Genomic DNA, 22,597 nt, shown 5'->3' on the forward strand with positions numbered 1-22,597 from the left:
GAAACATGTATGTGATGTATGGTGTATGTGCATTGCCTGTGAATTGCCATCCAATAAATCCAAAATTGATTCCTTCGGACGTGTCAATAGGATAAATACATCCATAGTGTCTTAAATGGATATCTGGTACTCGAAAGCCAGCAGTTCATCTCGTCAATCTTCCAAGACCTCAAAAAACTCACTTTTCACCCATGAATGATTCATATCAATAAATTAGTTCAATCTGGAACTTGAGATAGCAGGTGTAGGCCAGAAAGTGATACAATAGATGGTGGTTAATGAAGTTGAGACTGCCAAATTTTGAGGAGCCGGTATCAAGTTATGTCTCTCCTTTCTTTTGGTGCTGGGAGAGGATGACAGAAAGGATTTGGCTCTATCGCTTTGGATGTAGGTCTTGCACGCAACTTGATCCTGACTATACAAACTGCCGCACCTCTACTCTACATTGGAGAGATCATTCAAACATCTTGGAAGGGGAGGAGAACAAATGTAGGAGGTCCCCAGCATTGGACTGATCAGATGGTTGTTTCTGTTCGACGGAAGCATCTATCTTATTTGATACAGGTCTCGCGCTCTACCGTAGTATTCTCTTGTTAGGAAAAGTAAAGCAGGCCTAGGTTCACTCATGGCTTTTCATTTAGTCTGTCTGGTGCTATCAACAAGCTCTAATTTCTTTTATTCTTTTAGTATTATAGACAAGGTCAATCCTATACATGCTAGGTTTGTTCTAACCACACTTTGATGCATGGTTGCATATCAATTTTTGTGCTTGCAAGTTCTGGCATATATCTTGATTTGGCACAACACTTGTGATAGAGAAGTAAATCACTATCATGTGAAGCCATAGTACACAGCTACAAATGTAACCCTTATTTGCAGTACATGAAACATTCCATCAACACATAAACCATGGGAAAGAATTAGATCAAGATCCTTCATCCATAGCATGCCACATTGGATTAGAAAGGTGAGATGCTTGGTTTCACCTGAGGGACCTATAACCATCACGGGTTCTTGAAATTTTATTATCACACTAGGGCTAAAGCCATTCCAACAGCATACAAAAGGATGATACTCAAATAATAGTGTTACATATTCTCTTCTTTAACAGATTACACATTACACAAAATTATGCTTCTATCTTTACAACATGCTACCCTGTATATTCCACCAACTCGCTTTATCTCACTCCTATATTACAGCGTATATCAACCTAAAGTTCTTTGTTCTATAACAATTGCAAGTGGTATCAAATGGCAGCTTCATGGTTCTTTCTTCTTTAACAATTGCAAGCGGTATCGAACGGCAGCTTCATGCATATTATTCCAACGTCATAAATGTGAACAGCCACCACTGCAACAATGGGTGCTTCAAGCAACAAAATCATGCTGTAGATTTGATGAGCCGAATCTGTGCTGCCGATCCTCCATATTCATGAACTCATAATCAGCCGTATCAGCTCCAATTGGAGCAGCTGCACCATAAATATCTTCCCCCCTCACTGTAAGAAAGCGGTGCTGATTGTTTGATATAGGAACGCTTCCATCGCAGTGTTGTAGGCCCAATGTGAGTGAGAACCCAGTGTTCCCATACCGACCCACCTCAGCCATCTGATATGCCATATACCTCCCACTCCCATCCGAGTGGGTAAGAGTGTCTTGCAGAAGGCTACCATCATCGCTAGTTGGTCTTTGCTCATTCAGTTTAAGATTCATATAAGCATTATTAGAATTTGTTTCATGTTGAAAGCTGGCAGAAGCCCCACCTGTATCCATGGTGTGGATGGCTTTGGACTTTGAGTCATTAAGTTGGTTTGTCTGGCTTCTTTCTGCTGAGAAGTTTTGTAAGTCCTCCCGGTCCTCCGAAGATCGGATCTCATCCTTACATTTGGGCGGATTCTCTGATGAAGAGTTTGAGTCAATCTCAGTGCCACCAAACTCTTCTTTGTACATGTCCTCAATCATCGGTTTCCAAAGCCGAACTCGTGCATTAATGAACCAGTTTGAAACCTAGACAAAGGGAGTGCAGATGATAAACAACGAGGAGATAATAAAAATAAATGGCACCTGATTGTCATGGATTGAACAGGGTCATGCTCTAAATATTGTACTTGCAACATAATATTATGGTGAGCCATGTGTAGGATGGGTAAAAAAGTGATTTAAGTATGTTTGACAGTGCGCATTATATAGATAGTGGGACCCAACATAAGATCACACAATAGGGAATCGGGTTTAGACACGTATCCAATTGTATGACTCACTTAGAGAAAATGAAGATACATGGATACATAGGATAGCATACAATTTTGATCAAACAATATCATATTCAAGGTTCTCAATCGTGTACCAGACCCTATACTTACTCAAGGTTTTATATTCCGATGGGATGGGGGCATCCTAGCCATCCTATCCCCTTCTTATGAGAAAACAAGACCAGGATGGGTTCGAAACTCCAAAAATCCATATGGAGGGAGAAAAAAGAGGAAAGAAGGAAAGAAAATAAATATGAAGAAAGGGAGAAAATGAGGAAAGAAGAAGAAAAATGAAAAAAAAAGGGAGAAGAAAAGAAAAAAAAGAAAGAAGAAAAGAAAGAAAAAAAAGAGAAAAACAAGAAAGAAATGAATGAAGAAGGAGAAATAGATGGAGGATATTCACCGAATGCATGATCGGGCTTGCTGTCAGAACAAGACGGGACAGGATAGCACGGCATCCCATTCCATAGAGAAATCGGGATACTTCCATCCATGGGATTTAAAACCTTGACGTTGCCATCTAGTTATAGTGCGGCATGCTTGCTATCGGATCAATTTGGCATATGTGTGCACCACCTATACCACATACCGTTTAGCAGTGTATAGTGCAGTTTGCTTGATATACACCAGCATGGCATACCATGATAATATTTGTATCTTATAAATTAAAGACATTTTCTTATCTTCTAATGTCATGATGGACAGTCCCTCGTTATTGTTAGAGTCCAGCTCTCTACAAATCCCTAAAAGCCACAAAAAAATTCATAAGCATCCAATGTCTAACACATCCAGTTGGGATATGTATCCGACTCAATTTTTTGCAGTTGGATGCGAGTGTCTAGGTAACAATGGTATTAAGTGCAAAGAGAGCTCATATATATTGGTGCATAGAGGAGCTGTGATCACAGACATAGTTGTGTAAGGATCATGAAGCGGAAGTTGGAAGGCAATCAACATAATATATGATGAAGGTAGAGGTGCAGATAGGCAGAATAAGGGACTAACAGTAGAACTGTAGAATTATGACAGTTTTTACTTGCTCTCTAATTAACCTACATAATCAGACATGCCTTTGATCATTAAACAGGGGCAAACATCCTAACCAAGCCCAAAGATAATCCTTTAAAGTTCTCGATAATATAAATAGTGAGAAGCAAACCTGACTCCTTGTCAAGCCTGTCTGTCTTGCAAGCATCAGCTTCTCAGAATCCTTTGGGTAACTGGCAAAAGATTAGGTAAAAAACAGTTATAATAAGAAATATACACAGTAACATCATCGAAGTTACAGGAGGAGGTAGTTGAAGTTTACGGATGAAGGAAGTGCTCAAACAGCCAAGCACGGAGAATTGATACAGATGACTCGGGTAACCCCCGCTGTGGCCTCCAAGAATGTTGTTGCATCATACCAAACTGCTGCATGGCCCTCTGTTGCCTTAGCTGCTGGTCTATGTAACGGAGGCGAGCAATTCCACCTCCCTGGCTAATTGAACTGTCTTGTTCTCCAAGGCTTTTCCGTGTAGCTCGAATCTGACCACCAATGGCATCTCTGAGGCAGCGGAAGTGCTGAGAGATTGTCTGAAGGGCAAGTGCAGTATAAGGTTTAGCAGCTCCAAAACCTGCAATTATGTCAAATGATGACACTACAATCTGCATTTGATGGTAATATTGTTTGTATCTGCTATCGACCTGCAATGACAGACAAAAGAAGTGCAACTTAATCCACAGATAAAGAGCAAGAACATTTATCATGCAATAAAATTAGTAAAGCACACAAATCCTCATCGATCCAATTGACAACATATTGTTGGCAGTAGTCTTCTTGGCAGAATTCAGGATGTTTCGAGCCCTTTGTCCAAAAATCTTTCAGGTTTATGAAGTTTCATATGTGAATCTAACTGAATATTGATCAATGCATCTTTTCTGCATTGATAAATCATAAATAGTAAACACTTTCTTCAGTTAGACCCAAAAATCAATGCAAGATGAAATTGTGAACATGGTTCAAGTTAAATACTTATCCTTAAAAATTGTACATAATCTTCTGCTTTGTTTTCAGAGATAAGTTCAGTTATTGCCATCCTCTCCTTTGAACCAGCAATGAAATTTTATTAAAAGAACTCATAACCCAGATCCATTAAGAAATTCTCAGTGAAAGAAGGTATGCTTCTGATTCCTCGGCATGGATGGTTATACAATGTAGCAAATAATCCAAGGGTGTCACAAAACAAAGATAATCTCCCTCAGAGATTAGCAACAGCAACTCAACATCAGTGACTGCATCCTTATAGTACTCAAGAATCAAGATGATCAGAAAGAAGTTTGAAGCTTTTTATGATGCAGTAGCTGAGATGAAGGTACATGCAGGAGTAATCATTACATACTTGAAAGGCAATCAGCATCAATGAGATAAAGGGGCATACAGTAGTCTTTCATCAGAGATTAGGGACATCTCCTCAAATCTCAACATCAATGTGCGTGTATAATGTTCAACACAATCAGAAAGAAAAAAAATGAAGCTTTTGATGATAGAACAGATCAGATAGAGGCAGAAGCAGAAGTATACAATATAAAGTTGAAACAGATCCCCTATGTAAAAGGTGATTATGATGATAGAATAAATGAGATAAAGGTATAAGCAGAAGTATCCAATGTATACTTGAAATGGACCCTCTACTTAAGAGGTGACGAAAGTGATCAATAGATAGTAGAAACAAACCAAGACAAGATACAGCTTTTCTCTGCCCATGGTCCATATCAAGGATTAATGAAATAACAATGCTATCCTTATCAAATGTTTTCTCGTAATATATATTACCTCCTTTCTGATGCTTCCGCACATTTCAATAATCTCCCCTTTTGAATGCTTGCTTCAGAAATTTCATGCATGAACATTTTTTCAGTAAGTGCTCTATCACTTTGCCTTCTACTGATGCAACCTCTTAAGCTTCCTCTAATTACTCATTTCCGATATTGTCCTTAGGCTTTTCTAACACAAGCATTTCAAACAGTAGAAAATATGGCATAGCCATCCATGATAATGCACTTCAAATTTTTCCCTCAATTTGATTGGTAAGAATCAGTCAATAACATCATCAACATACAAATCATGACTAACCGTACTAGCAATGTCTGGTCGACTGTCCATTCATTTCTCTACACAACAGACTCAAGGTAAAGTTTTTGTTTATAGGTATTTAAAGCACATCAATCTGGAACCTTGATTGAAGGCTCATAACAGAGTCAGATCCTATCCTGGGACCATCCTTACCATGTCAGTACACCTGGCATGGAGACAGGTTCAACGTACCAGCACTCGGTATGCTCCCCAAACTGCATGCTGGTTCAACACCAACATGGTGTTGGTACGGTTGGTATGCTCCGATACCAATATGTCGGCAAATCATGGCTCATAATCACTTGTTCTTTCTCACTAGTGCTACAGTCTAATGTATACTCTTTACATAGTTTCATTTCTCAAACCCTTAACCTTGAACTTCCCCATCACAATTCTGATGTAGAAAATCCATGTTAATACTCATTAATTAGACCATTCACAAATAACCATCACAGATGCTGCTAAAAGTCCCACATGAAAACAGTGCAGAGTTGATGTCAGTTCGCTCTTGTGCAAAACACAACTTTGAAACAAATCCAAGTTCAATATTCATAAATGCTGGGGCTTCCCTTCTTTTAACATATAAGACAGCTGTACATAGGAATTTTGATGAACAAGAATTTATTAAGGTGACCCTCAATATTTGGGACATGGCCTGATAGTTATGGTTATGGTTATCATTCAAAAATGATGTAAGCTCATAGTTTTCTTTGTAAATATCAAAAGGAAAACTTAACTATGGGAAGCATTACAATACAAAAGGTAAAGTTTAAAGCCCAATTTTAGATGCATGCTTCTCACATGCTATAGACTCACTTGCCTCACCAGAACTACTGCTAAAATTGTCAACACTGACCATCTATTCAGCATATTCTTTGTTTATGTCCAGAACATAAATAGCCAAATCACCAGGTGGTGCACTTATGCTCTCCCCAAGTTGGCAACAAGTGGGCCCAGCTCATCGTTTTTCTCTTTTGATCTTTCCATCAAATGCAGATGCCTGATAATTATAAAGCCACTCTTTTTCCAAATCCTTGTCTCTGGTCTTGACACCCTCTTCAATAACTTCACATAGTCACGTAAAGCCAAATCTTTTTCATTTTTGCTTCCTTCAATGCTCTTTCCAGCTACTAATTCTTAATATCTAATTAATTTGCATTCTTTAATGTGTCAAAAGAAAATGAAAAAAGGAAAAAAATTCATAGTGTAGCTCAGGAGTTTTTCTTCATTATTGGTGTGGTTTTTGCAATGCTTTTTTTTTTTTTTCGTAAATAAGTGTTCTAAAAGTGGTAATGATTTTTTGATGGTCAAGGAAACAATCAATGCAAGTTTTAGTTAGTCACTACTCACTAGGCAGATTATGTAAAGAAAATGTTAAAATTCAAAAAAGAAATAAAATAATTTGGAAGGTACAAATAGATTAAGAAGTCTAAATGGTAAATACTCTTACATGTACCTAAGGACCTGTTTTTGGTGCATGTTTTTATTAGTAAACTGACATTCCCTACCCATGGCAACTCTAAATGATAAACAATACCAAATATATGGTGTTAGGGCACCAACAGATGAGGGGGGGGTTAACTGCCTGCTTTAGCTTCGCATAATGACAGCTCAGCTAATACTTGCTTAGACAGCAAGATCACCAAGGCCCCGGTGGCTTGGGGAGCAAATTGCTTGGGTGCTTGGTATGTGAACAGGCTGCACAAAAGGACCACATAACTGACTTGGCCCTAGGCAAAGTGGCTGGAAGCCTGGAATCCTGCCCATCAAGGCAGCTTAGACAAATACCTTTAAAATGCTTATTTATCAAAAGAATATACTACAATAGCCAGGTAGTTCTCATGGCTCCAACTTCTCATTGATCACTACTAAAAAATGAACCAAAATTTTTAGTCATATTCCCTTCATTTGGCTTTAGTTTGTCCCTTGTCCTCACACTATCTATAGCCCCACACTTTTTTCATCCATCCCACAAATATCATGCGCCTCTCACAATTTTATTTATCGTGATCCAGCAAGGGCAAAAAACAAAACCAAGCAATATCCTTAAAGGGTAGCCTTGAAAATTTACATTCCAACAAGAAGTCACTACATGGTAACATGGTAGTGGTTCCTCTCCCTTCAATTAAGACTTACATTCCTACCACATATTATCTAGCATAGTCCAACAAGAACAACAACCACCAAAAAAAGAAAAAGACCAACTCCAATCAAAAGAGAAGCCACTCAAACCTTTTGGTTGAGTACCCTTTAAGATGTTACAAATAGAATGTAAGTTAAAAAATAACGCTGCCCTCAACTTTAAACTGAGTCTTTTTCTAGAAAACTAATTCTTTTGGTAGAAAGCAAAATTCACCGTCTCGGTACGGGATCCTATACTGGTACCATCTTATTATCGTGTTGGTACGTGGTTTAGTATGGTACTAGATAGTGTATTGAGTATTGGTATGGTATGAGACAGCATACTGGTACAGTATGCCCAGTATCGGGCAGTATGGGAAACCATGATAGAGAGAATTAAAATTATTTCACAAAGTGCGGGTCATATTGGTGTTTTGGTTAAGTTAACCAAGTTGTACCTATAAAACCATTTCTCCTCATAAACTTAATTTTTTTTACAAAACTATTAAGTTAGGTTTTATATTTCCTTCCCACTTTTTGTTCTTGTCTCTTTTTTTTTTCACGATTTAGAATACTAATTTAAACATCTTTATATGTGATCCTTTTTTTTTTTTGATTTAGTACTAGAAATGAAGATACATGTAGTGGACATGATTAAGGATTTCTCCAAGGAAAATTATTTTTATATCAAGTTAGGTTTCTTTTTCCTATCCCTTTTCTATCAGTAAATTTTCATAACTTAAAAATTTGTTAATTTAGGTTTCTTGATGCATGTTTCATTTTCTTTAACATTCAATACTATAAATAAACACAAGCAATGCACATGATCAAGGAAAAAAACAAATATGTGGGAGCAAGGCATGAATTTTTTCTTTATTTAAAAAAATTTATGCCAACCTATATTTTCTATGTTCAATGTGTAAGGGGATACTAAGCATTTCTATCATAATAAGCGCAAAGATACACACACAGATGCACGCATGCACAAAGAAAGTGTAATGAATATACTTTTAATCTTCTTTGAAGGATCAAAAATCATTAGTGATGCATAATAAAACTAAGACTTAATTACTTTAAAAACCTTAGACTTTTTGGGGGTTCTCTTTTTATCCTGAACTTCGATTCATTGCAATCAGGTTCTCAAACTTTTATAATGTTGCAATTTCTCCTTGAGTGCTATTTCCATTTGATGACCGTGATGAAAATGTCATGTCCTATCACGTGACATAGTAGAAGTTGATGTAGTATAGAATTAGCTGACGTAGAATCTTAATATTCTTCTTCCCCACTTCTTCTTTCTAGCTATGGTTTTTTACTTTCCATTTCATTATTTTTCCTTTATAGCAAAACCCACTTGAGAAGAAGAAGATGGGAGAACAAAGCATGCAGGATTAGGATTGGTTGTTCTCATCTTCTTCTCGGCTTCTTTAAAAATTTAGGTTCTCCAAGTTTAGCATTGTGAGTTTATAAGATTAGCTATAGATCAAACGAACCAATAATTCGAATAATTACAAACCCAAAAACCCTATCAATCACACAATTTTCTAAGTAAATATAAATAACAAAAAAAAAAGAGACAACCAAGATCTTTGTGACCTTAAAATTCAAATTTTTCAACACTTGATAAAAAGGATGGTGATGGAAGTAGTCTTGATGGTGGTTGTAGCCTCCATGGAGCCAGATTTAGAGATGATGATGGTATAAATAGAGGTGCCAATGGTGGTGTAGGAAGTGGAATTTTAGAAGAGATAGCCGTGGAGAAAAAGTAATGAAATTGGAAGTAGAAGAAATAGGAAAGATGTTTAGGATTTTACATCAGCTTCCATTATGTATCATATGATAGCACGTGACATTCCGTCACGATCATCAGATGAAAATAGCACTCGGAGAGAAATTGCAATATTATAAAAGTTTGAGGATCTGATTACAACAAATCGAAGTTCAGAATAAAAAATGAAAATCCTTAAAAAGTCTAATATTTTTAAAATAATTATAAAACTAACTTCCCCACTTAACATAAGGGCACAGAAGTCATTGTAGATATATAGGTATATTGCTCAAGATATTAAAAGTAATCATGTGTCAATAAAAATATTAAAATTTATGGAAAAGCTAGAGATCATGTGCCAGATCATCACTAAGTCCTTCGGTCTAATTTGGAAGTCAGTGATTGACTGAGTGGTAGGTGGGACCCCACTAACACCACTGACCTACCCCTGTACCACACCAATACCTAACTGCCACATCAACCTCGTGAAATAAGCAGCAATATGAGGAGTGATCTGTAGTAGTACTCTAATCTAAATTTTATGTTGGAAATTTTATACAATTCAACTTTCTCCTTAACAAGTATTTTTGAAATTTATCAAAAATTATCTTGGAAAGATTAATTAGGGTAAACTCATGTGTGAAATATGTGCCTCGACTAGCCTTTACAAGTGTGAACTCTTTGACATTATATATCAGTTGAATTTCTTGTAGGGCCTTTCCACATTGATTACCATTTGGATCTTGGCATACTAATAAGATTATGTCAGGTACTTGCAGACTTCTAAGGCCCTCTCTAGCTACCTCTTTTATTGTATTGTGATATTTGATCGCTTCCTTCACATACCAACCATGATACGTATACCTTTGCATGTCTAAGCTCATTTATGCTAAGGAGAGAACAGATACAGAGTAAATAATGGGCAGAGTAAATAATAGGCATCAGATAAACATAACTCCGTACCCATAAAAATATAAACAGAGCTAAACCCCATCTGAAAAATCTTTACTTGGTTTCCAGAAAAGAATACAGTTAACATATAATAATAGTAAAATTTCCATTGCTGATCAAAGGATTGACATTATGGCATTCTTATAGACAAACAACAAAAAATCCCTGTAGAAGAAACTTAAATATCACCAGCAGACCAGCACATTCATTCTAGTGGAAGGTGACATGAAAAGTAAACTAATATTTAATGTAGCATATAACAGGAAACTTGCTTCTGGCACCCAACTGACATTCTCTTTTTCTATTTTGCTGTAGGTTGAGATAGCCTGCTAAAACAATGAAGTCAAAACTAAGGAGTCCTTTAGTGAGAACAATAGATCATGTCATGGTAGATTTCCTAAGATATTAGGATTAAACCTTAATATCATGAAAAGTCTACCTGAAGTAATGTACCCACTTTGGAAGCTTCTTACCTCATAAGTACTTCCTTATTTGAAGTGCTTCTTAAAGTATCTACTTCTCCCATATTTGCAGCCCTACCAACTACAGATTTTGGCAACTAAGGATCAAACTAAATACACATTGCTATGGTTAGTACGCACCGAGATGGATGGTTTTCAGCATCCTGATACTCATACTGGTGCCAATTTTATGTTGAAACTGTATGGCATTGATAGGACTATCATCAAAGTTTCAGGTCCCAGTGCGTCGTCTCACGGGACACCAGGATGGGATACCATTCTATATATTGGGACAGGGCCATCACACTAACATCCCGATCAGCACATCTCCCATCCCAAGTGTCGGGAAAGGGCGGGATAGCGGCGCGTCCCATTCCATAAGAAAACTGAGGTAGCGACGCGTCCCATTTCATAAGAAAATTAGGACAGCCCCATCCCATGGGATTTAAAACCATGATCATCATGTTCTGATTGTTTTTAAATATGTAATACAACGCATGTGGACCCCCTTGAGATTAATCCTTGCTCTACCTCTACCTAGACACTTCATTTTTAAGCTGTATGGGGTGTTAATGTTTTGACATTTGATCACCACACAATAAAACATGTATGGCTAGATTTGCCACTTTGAAGTCTCTTGCTGATGTTGGCATTACGGCACTAGGGATGGGTGCAGGACCCCGAAACGCAATTCTGGCCTTCATCCTGACCATCTCATCTTCATCCCATTTGGATCGGGGGCCGATACGGCCCTCTCGGCCATGTCCTAACTTATTCTTTTCAAATGCCAATGATGATTCGAAGTTCGAATAGCTCATTCGTCGCCCGAGGAGGGGAGAATGAAGGAAAGGGGAGTACTGACCTTTTTCGTGCATCGGCATCAGCATCGTCGCTGGAGGGAGCATGGCGTCTGCTCTTCGATTCCAATTTTTCGAGCAAAGTACGTCGGTGGGAGGATAGCTTGAGAAGGAGAATGGAAGAGAGAGGAGGGAGGCCATCGGATTTTCCGATGCAGAGTGCAAGAGCCAATCGGGACTCAGGAGGGAGGAGAGAGACTGCAGGGGAAGGAAAAAGGGTTCAGGACCTTCGGACAAGAAATTATTTCACGCACCAGGTCCAAGTGAACCAGGACAAATCTTGGATAGTGGATAGTGCGCAACCAGGAATTGGTGAAATACAAGGGGTAGCGTGGCGTGTTATCCACCATGGGAATTGATGCGGTCCAATTGCACCTAGTGCACGCACCAAGTCTAAGTGAACCAAGCTAAATCCTGAAGCATATGCACGATCGATAGCATGCAATTGGGAATTGGTGAAATACAAGGGGTCGCATGGCGTGTTATCCACTGTGGGATTTGATGCGGTCCAATTGCACCTGGTGCATGCCATCCATTATGGGATTTGACTCGATCCAGTTGCACCTGGTGCATGCAATCATGATACGGATTTCTCTCATGGGTTGCACGATGCGATCCATTCGATCTCGTCCGTTCGATCACATCTACAAGATATAGCTCTCAAAATATTCCAAGTCTGTGATTTCTTTTGGCCTGAGCATCATACTCATAGGCCCCACACAATTGCTCTGATCGATGCCCATGACTTCATTTGACACTCATCTATTCACGCATGATCAAATACTGCTTAGGCCAGAATTCCTATCCTATATATTCCTTTAAATCAGACAAATCATATTCATTTGTGTCTTATCTTAAAAGTTCAAAATATTTAAATAATAAGTACTCAGTAAAATTTCAAGATAAATTCAAAAAAAATAATATATATATAAAGACATCCCAAGCGTGTATCGGGATGTCCGATCGGGATAGCCATTGAGATGGGGCAAGATGCGGGATGCCCCCATCCCATGAGATTTAAAACCTTGGACATGATGAAACATCCACCATCCTAAGCGTCGATGTGTGGGGTATCCCATTTTATGAAAAAATTGGATGGCCTGATTCCATAGCATTTTAAACCTAGCATACATGCATAAATACACATATGACATAAAGCTGTCAATGGATCGGGTCCAGACCCGAGACCCGCGGGTATTTATCCGACGGATCTGGGTCTGGTATTAGTAGTGGACCCGTTTACCCGGACCCGGATCCGGATTCGATAAACCATCATGTAAACGGATAGGGTCTGGATATTTAATACCCAGACCTGATAGATCCAGGATCTGAATAATATATATATATATATATATATATATATATATATATTATAATTGTATGTTGTTATTATAATTGTATGTTGTTATGTTTTTGGATGCTTTAATTGGAGTTTTACTTGTTGAATTTGAATAACTTTTATATTTTTATTTGTATGATCATATGATTGTATAATTTTTAGGTGTTTTTCTAGGTTATTGTATAATTCTTAGATTTTTTTTTTGAGACTTTAAATGAGTTTCGGATCTCGGAACCAGGTCCGGATACCCGAGACCCTTTAGGGTCCGGATCTGATACTTCAAGGCTAGACCCGTTGGGTATTCGGGTCCAGATCCGATACCAGTAACTAAGATCGGGTCTGGATATGGATATCCAGGTTCTGACTCAACCCGACCCAATGACAGGTCTAATATGACATACATTATCGTGCACATTATAAATATGTCTATGTATGTACGTACACATCTGAATGCATACATATATCATGTCCATTATGTGCCATATCCTTGTGCTTATATTTCTGGAGTCCATGTGCCAAACACTTGAGGACACATCCACTTGGCAATAATGCCAAGGATCTAGATAACATTGCTTCCCACGATCCTATTCATCCATCTCACAGGTCACATCTCTTCAAATAAAGCTCAAGCATATGCAATTTGTCCATCTTGCAGCTGCCTAATACACTTTTGAAAGTCAAGGGCCTGGAACTCGAGCAAAAAACCTAGAAAGGCATCTTGATGACTCCACACTTTTTATGTAGCATTACCAATACTCCAGTCATATCAACCATCACATCACCAGCATAAGTTTTAAAAATCTGATTCACAATACATTATTGACAATCTCATCTTACCCTTCAGAAGTGGTCTATAGCCAAAAGTAAAAGTGGCTGAGTTGACATATGGGTAATACTATTTTTTAATGATCATGATCAATCATCATAACTTTGAAACTAAGATTCTATGATAATTCAGAATTTTGTAGATCTCACACACTTCATTTGATGTCTTAACAAAAATGATCCTCATACATTAACAGAATTGAAAGCAAAACCTAGATTAGATAGATGCATAGGGCATAATATACAGTAATTTTGGCTATACAAACCTAGATTTGTCTAAATCCACCTTAAGTTCTAAACCGTAAAATTTGAACGTCACTTCCCAAATAAAAGTTCTTTGCTTAATCCCATCATACCAAGAAGCCGGTTGATGGATAGCGGATGACTCCACTCCTACTATGACAAGAAGTGAATGACGTGGACCAACTACTGTGAAGTAACAGTAAGGAAGTGTCATTTTCAAAAAAATGTTAGAATTACAGATAACCCAAGAAGCATTATTTAAAACAATTGAAATCTAATTACCTATATTTGAAATTTTCTCCTTGTAAGTAAAACATACTGTTTGTGTTCATAAAAGTGCATATGAATTTGATTTTCTTTTTTTAAAAAATTTATAATACATGGATTTGGATGATGGTAAAACAATTGATACCTGTGGTAATTGAACACAAAGATTGTTTCATATAATTAGTGGAGGCAGTTGGGTATTGAGAAAACATATAGCACCTAAGGCATTTAAGCCATAAAATAGCATACCATTCCATGTCACGTAGTTTTAAGCAAAAGGAGAAAAATACAACTAAAAAAATCTCACAGTCAATATGCCAAAGTTACAAATTTTCTTTTTCTTTTTCTTTCAACCTATCTTTCATGTCCTTTTAATTAAGAATGGTATCTCTTTGTTACTAAGCCTTATCGCAAGCCTCTAATATGCGGCTTAATGGTAACAATTATAGGTAAAACAATGAATGAAAATTAACCATAATATATAAAAATCTAGTAAAGGCACATGTTTTGTCTTTATAAAGAAATTGTATTTTCATTGCTTCTCTCATTATTAGAAAAGTAATTTAAAAGGTATCAACGGAAAAGAATTCTGAGCATATTCATTTGGCCAATAAATAAAATTAAAGCAGCTTATACAAGCGTCAAAACATCTGTTTTCTTTTTCTGATATATAACAATTTTGATATTTTACTTTATTCTCAAAAAAACTTTGACTTTTAGTTGAGGGTGGGTGAGATACAAGCTTGGATGCCAATGTAACAATGCCCAGGTTTACTCCCCTCATAGGAAGAATCCATCTCCTTTTGTAATAATCAAACTGAATTTATAATTAAATCCTTGTTCGTAGATTTGATCTCTTTCTACTCATCATAAAGCATAGCAATAAAATAATTTATTTTTTGAAAGAAGACTGGTATGGATCCACAAATTTTTATCACAAATGCATCCACCCATGATTTATATAGGTATAAACATATGGGTATATGTCCCTACAAATTCCTTGGATTGGATGACTGACTGCACATTTCCACTCTCTGCTCATGAAAAGAAACTCTTATCTTTAGGAAACGCATTATCATTGCTCATCTCTTGCCCTAAGGGACTGAAACAAGTGAACCAGCCAAAGATTGGAATCTATTTTAGAAAGTTATAAATGATAAAAAATCTTTTAATTATACTCACAGGTCACAGCCATCCCTGTCTTCTCTAGGGTGGCATATTGCAGAGTTCCCAACACTAGTTACATATAGACCGCCATCTCCTAATAAGTTAAATATATTTCCCCTATTCTAATACTCTTATCTGAAAATTGCTTTCAAAATTTAAAATAGATTTATGAATCTAGTAGAAATCAAGATATCAATTGTATACTATTTTTTGATAAGAAAATTCCTGAATATTTTTCAAATCAACCAAGAAATACAAAATCTCTAAGAGGAAAATTGATATTTTGACTTGATGTTAAATCCACAGACTATGACATCACTTAAATGATTTCAGAAAAAAAGACAAAAATTAATTTAATCATGCACTTTTAATAACAAAAATGAAATAAAAATTTCACTTACCTTCATTTCATGGATTTAGTTTTTTTTTTTTAATAGCTTGTCTATAATTTTTCAATGATGTTGTTATCTCTAATAAGCTATCGGTTAATTAAGAGGCAAAAACAAGACACTGGGAAATTCTAAGATAAAGCAATGTTCATTAACTTTGCATGGAATATAAGCAATAAATATATTGTTCTAAATGATTGCCACTGTGGCCATCTATGCACCTACCACAACAAGGCACCGGACAGCCACCTAGTGCCTACCACAATATTTTGCAACCAATTTGAGCATGGAGCATGAAACTGATTTATGAGTATGATTCTTCTCAAGTTGATAGCTTTCATTAACTTACTAAATCTTGTTGGATATGTTTCGATTTTTTTTGGATATAGCTATTTTCATCACTATGTTTATTAAGTTGCCTTGACTTTTGCAACCCACCTCACACCTACCTAGTCTCCTGGCTGCCCATGTGCAGCCTAAAATCTTCCTAAACAATGGAAATAGTAATTTTTAAATTAATACTTAGCAGTATAACTAGCATAAGCTTAATTTCACTATTCTATTTTTTATGAACTAATTTTTTTTAAAAAAAATATATAGATCAACTTGTAAACCCATAAATTCATAAACATCATTCTACTGACTTTATCCAAAGTATGAACCTTAATCTATTATGTGGTTTACTTCCAAAATATATAGGGAAAAATGCAAACCTTAGGAAGTTACCAAACCCTTCTGTACTGTTAAAAATTCAAATCTATAGCTGCCCTGGCAAAAAACTTTGATGCAAAAACCAACTAAAGTATCAAACTTATAAGGTTTATGCAATAACTGATACCTAAAGTTAAAATGAGTTTGCCATTGTATTATAACCTCAAAGCACATTTCCAAACTGGATATCTGGATTTTGGTCAATTTTAAGTAAATTGTAGGTAAAAGTTTAGTTGGTGAAAAAAGAGTTTTGGCATAATTCAAGGAGGAAACAAAAATGTCTATCACAGTTGTCTTTAGTCATCAACTTTGCAAGGCGATGTGACGAGGTCCACACCTCTTTATAGTTTTGAAATGCTAGCAAGCAGCAAGTTGATAGGGTTTATCAAAGAAAAATGATTCATGAAGTTGGTTAAAGCTAGTTGAGATCAGATTTCATGCTTCCGTTTATGTTTTAAATTTGAACCCACATCACCATGGACCATCAACTTGTCAAATCACAGTATAGGATTTAAATAGATTTAATGATTACCATGCATGGGGACTGAGACCATGGAACAAATTAGGGTGCGATTCAACATGCTAGTAACCTAAAACATTTACATTTTCTGATATGGTATGTGTAATCACTTTTAATTAAAATTTCTATGAGATATCTAATTCTTATTATACCATTTTCTTGAAGTCCACTTCAACAGACCACTAAAGAAGCACTCCACATTTACTAGCTTCCAATACCTGATGCATTTTCCAGAAACCGTGCAAACTGCTTCATCGAAGGTTTTCAAAATGTTGGACACCATCCTTTACTTGTTAGATGGATCTAGAAATCACAAGAATGATCGCTAACATATGATATGCAATATTCAAGTCCAGAGCAGGACATGGTGATACGCAAAAAAACTATATGGTGATAAACAAAAAACTACATTTATCACATGAAGGTGCAGATTAGCTCTGTAATGTTTCCAACAAGTCAAGAAACCATAACCATAATCATCAATCCTTGTCCTAACCATTTGACATTAGATTTGTTCATCCTCACTCAACAAATATTCCTACCTAGGCCCTTACGTCAAGCTTTTCCATATTCTTTCGTGAAACCACCATCAATGTCACCTTAGGTCTTCTCATTTTTTTACGTCCTTCAACACAAATTATAGTACGACGATACTGGATCCATCTCATACCTCAATTTCAGATGTCCGTACTCCATACCATCTCAATCAATGCTCCATCACTTTGTACTTAATTAATCAACACTCTAAGGTACTCTAATATATTCATTTCTCACTTTCTTCTACCTTGTTTCACCATATATCAGTGGAACACTCAGTTTGTACAATATGCAAGTACAGTTATATGGAAATTCACTTATGAATTGTAATGATGCCATGAAGATGTTACATAATTCTAATATCTTAAAGCACAGTCTCAAATTTCCTCAATAACACTTTTTTATAATGAAAACATAATACCGTGCTGGTTCATCATATTTTGTCTAATACCTACGGTCATTATTTAGCATGTTGGAAAGAGAAGAACATAAGGATTTTCAACCAAAAAAAACACAATATTATCATTGAAGCTTGTGTTATCCAATACATACGTTCTGATTTTAAAGAGATTAGGTTCATCCATTCTTGTATTCATAAGAAAAGTAATAAAGCAAGGCCAATTTTGAGTTTCAATTCTAATGGAGGCCACAGATCCATTTAGGCAATAATAAAATGGAGGAATCCAAAAAGTTTTAGGGTGGAAAGCAGAAATACCAATTTTGCAAAACTCCCGACCTACGTGCCAACAAGGCAGTGGCAGTACATGACAAAACTATGGAAAATCAATAGGTGAGCTTCTTAAAGTGGTAAATTGTTAAAGTTGCATCGATATATCTAAAGCAAGAACTGTCTCATCAAGTGTGAGAATTTTGATTGATCACATAAGGCGATCAGCTCAGGGGTTAGTAGGTGGCCTCACCTGATGTGGCTACGGAACAGATGTATTGGGTCTATCAAATAAATTTCCTCTTTCCTTCAGAGAAATCAATATAAGAGTCAACAAAAACCATGAAAAAAAATCTCTCAAAAGTTTTCATTTGTGCCTCTACACTCGTTAAACATATATTAAAAAAAAAATAGAGTGGTTGATTCCAATGGAGTATGTATGGCGACTTTTAGTGATCAGGCAATAAGATTGCCAATTTATCTACTTATGAACGTAGACATCTCTCTTGAGCAAACACATATACATATATATGAAACTGCGCATAAAGCAGCAAATATACCGCCAATAAAGACTTGAATGATGAAGATACTTCCAGAAAGTTAATGCAAGTTACTCATCATGGCAATTGCTGAACAGTCTAATACAAAAAAAGAAACAAGTGCTAAACAGATGGACATATATATTCATGCTAAATTCCAGTTTTACTTGGAAACATGCAACTATATCCAAATAAAACTTAGATTACACAACAGAATGAGAAATTACAACTATTCTGTTAATTTAAAACATATATCAAAAAAAAACTCAAATACTAATCATTGGGAGAAATAACTAGCAAAATTTTAGTGGCGTTGCTGCTGGTAAAGCCTACAGTTTTTTTGTTTCCTACATATCAAGGAAATTTCAACTAAAGGAACTTTGTATTGGAAAAATGAATGTATGCGCACCTCATCCAACATAGCCAACAGTTTCGTGACCTTGTTCTGAAGGTCCTGTCTTTCAGAGGGTGAGAGCTCACTAGAAGAGTTGGCAGTGGACTCTTGAGGGTTCGAAGGCATCCCTTCACTCTTTGATGCCCCATCAGTATCCTTACAACCAGTGGTACCAGCAGAAGAATGGACACTTTGGCCGTTATCTGCCTTGTGCTTCAAAGCCTTCCGGACATTAACAACTTCAACAAGTAACTCTTGTGCTGCCTTGAGATACTTAGAATTTGGAACGGAACTTGTATGACTAGAAACTCCATAAGGAGAGAGGTTAGCATGCATATTTTTGTTTCCAGAGTCATCATCTCTACATGAGCCACCATTACCTAAATTTGACTGGTGTGGCCCAAAGAGAGATATGTCTGAGCTAGTAGGCCTGTATTGAAATGAAGGAACCAGAATTTCTGTGCTAAGGCTCAGTGACAGTCCTTGGTTTTGCATGGTGGAAACATTTGACTGCTGCAAAGACAAGTTCTGTCCATTTAAGGTGCCCAACTGTGTCTGCAGACCCATCTGGCATTCATTACTAACAGAATTGCGAACAAGATTTCCTGAACCACTTATGGCCCACCAATTGTTTGCATGAATGACATCTCAATTCTCCCATCCCTCCAAGCATTATAAGCATTTTTGCCAAGATGAGAAGACACCATGTGAGCACCTTCCACAGATGAGCCTTGTGAAATCATAGCAGTGGGAACAGGGAGCTCGACAGAGTTCTGCTGTGATTGAGCATCGCCTGTCAAAGCATCTGAATATGGACTAGAAGATGGATAGTTAAGATATAGCATGTTGCCAGTAATTGATGGCTCAGGATATGGAGTATGACCTGGATCCCTTAGACACAGGTTTGGCATGGCATCTCTTTGATTGGTAGAGCTGGTGTAGAAAGTAGCCATTTCTCTCTCCCTCGATTTCAAGCAGTTCGAGATCTTCAGAAATAGCAGGAGATGAAGAATAAATCATTACAATATTGGGTACAGTAGTAGGCTAGCTGCCTGTCATGAGGAGTCAGGAAGGCTCCCAACTGTATTACTTTTCAGAATACAGAAAGCTCGAGTCCTCTGTGAAGAAATGAGTTCAAAGCAAGAAATTGTTCACAGGAAAACAGGAGGTCAGCAGGTACCAGAACAAGGGCACATACAAAGACTAACTAATAAATCATTAAACATAGGGGAAAAATTAGCATAGATTTTGAAAGAGAAAGTAGTGGGCATTTATTATACATATAAAATGGTTTATTGATTTGATTTTCGTTTGTAACCAAGAATGTCTTGAGAACAACATGAAAAGAAGAAAAGGGGGTGAAATTGGATCATAAACTGGCATCCGGCAGCCATTCCTCATACTTTTAAGCTTAGTAACTGCTCTGGCGAGGATGATTTCCGAACCACTAAATTAAAATAATCAGGAAAAAAAAAAAAAAAAAGGGATACACAAAGAAACTACAGAAACAAATTAAGGACGTATGAGGATCAATAAGGTGATACACAAACAAATAATAGAATGATTGAACACCATAGCCTCCGGCCTTTACCTTGATACAATGATCGGAATAGTAATCAGCAGCAAACTGTTCATAGTTGTTCCACCTGTTCAGCCATGAAAGAACCACGCTCACGACCAACCTGGATAAACAATCAAACAAATAAACCGAGTTTCTTTCCTTTTAAGGCTATATGCTTGAACAATATCCAAAAGTAAGGCAAGCAACATACTTCTACTGAAAGATATCAGAATCTCAATTCCCACAATTTCAGCTCAAAGCACACCATAATTTATGCCAACCAACAGAAAAGCAGAAATAAATAACAGAAGAACCAGCACCAAAAGAGCCCAAATAATTCTACTTTATCTCCCCACCGTTTTAGCATCTCTCAAGCAAGGGGCTTTCACCTATAAACCCAAAACCCATCTCAAAAGCTCCATTCCTTTACCTGCTCAACACACCCAAGAGTCCCAAAAATTCCAAACCCCATACCCCAAAAGAACAAAAGAAACAAAGAGAGAAAGAAACGCTTTCCCCAACTCAAAAGCAGGGCAGCCAAAGACCAAAATTAAGCAAAATAGGAAAACAGAACACCAACCACATCTCTAGAAGAGCTCATTAAACCCAAGAAAGTGGAGAGCACCCAAGAAGGAAAAAAAAAACAACAGAACCAATCTCCAGTCAATTATTCCTTGCAAAGAAAAAACCAAATTTTCAGGGAGAAAGTTTGTTGCACCCACCAGATACAAAAGAATAATTAGACTAAATAAATTGTATATTAAGAGCAAGAGACAAAAAGGAGCAGCAGAAGAAGAGGAAATAAATGAGATGGTGATTTGTACAAAGAAAAAGTGTAGATATAGAATTATACATGCGCCTCTAGGTGGGTACGAATAACATTAATAACTGAGAGAGACTGTGAGAGACAGAAAGGGAGGAGGGGTGGAGACTTTGTTTAGAGTGAAGCCGCTGGAGGAGGGCTGCTGTGCACCTTATGGGGAGCAGGAAAGCACGAATTCGCAGCCGATCCGCGGTGGGAAGTTCTCCCAATACGGAGACAAACCGATCCCAAGGATTCAAATCACCACCCAGCCCCCTTGCGATTTCTTTTCCTTCCTTTGCTCCTCCTCCTATATAATATTACTCATCTCCAATACCACCACCCAGACTAATATAATAAGTGCAGTAATGATTCTTTTTTAAAATTTCTTCCCCTCCCTCTCTCTCTCTCACTCGCACACACACACACAATCTCATTAGATTATCATCATCGGACCCAACATTCTAAACTTGCACGTGAGAATAGTACTCCCTCCTCACCTTCAAAAAGGCATGAGAATGGCTTCTGTTTCTCTCTTTTCTATCTCTTCTTTTACCTCTCTTCTTAGCCAAGTCTGAAGGACCGTCCTATCTCCTTCAATCTTGGGAGTTGGTGCTGGAATTGTTAAGGTGTTCAATCTTCCAACCACCAGTTGGTAGACCTAAATCTTCTCTTAAAACCATTTGGTCCTCCCTTGGTTCCTTACCCCTCCCTCCCTCTCACCATACTGCGTTCCTAAGCATGAGGAAGATGCTGACATCTCACAATCCAGACCACATAAAATAAGGGAGTCCTGACTCTAATTATCTCTTATTAAAAGGCCTTCCTTTCCCTAACCATCCCTTATTAAATTGTGGGGAACTTGCTTTAGAATAAGGGCATTATTACGTGGATTGATAGGCATGTGGGTGGGTTTGGATTGTATCTTTTGCACGAAGGAATGGAAAATCTACTCTCGCGATCTCAACCGTTGGATCGCATTTTGCAACACTTTCGAAACACAACTGGTATAGATCATGAAGGCACATTATACTTCGAACGCTGTACAAAATGCAATCCAACGGTTGAGATTCTGAAAACAGATCTTTCATTTTTTTTACATAAAGGAT

The 22,597-nt window shown here is 37.1% G+C and overlaps 1 protein-coding gene across 1 annotated transcript; it reads right to left on the bottom strand.

Moving 5' to 3' along the window:
- Nucleotides 1–987: 987 nt before the first annotated feature.
- LOC105042243 (BEL1-like homeodomain protein 7) lies at nt 988–21,976 on the bottom strand. The gene is given in 8 exon segments (XM_010919370.4): nt 988–2,009; nt 3,414–3,474; nt 3,564–3,940; nt 19,141–19,748; nt 19,751–19,930; nt 20,009–20,111; nt 20,717–20,807; nt 21,540–21,976. Coding segments are annotated over 8 exon segments (2,061 nt in total). The 5' UTR covers nt 21,542–21,976; the 3' UTR covers nt 988–1,370.
- Nucleotides 21,977–22,597: the final 621 nt, after the last annotated feature.

The sequence above is a fragment of the Elaeis guineensis genome, chromosome 3, assembly GCF_000442705.2.
Source record: "Elaeis guineensis isolate ETL-2024a chromosome 3, EG11, whole genome shotgun sequence".
NCBI lineage: Eukaryota > Viridiplantae > Streptophyta > Magnoliopsida > Arecales > Arecaceae > Elaeis > Elaeis guineensis.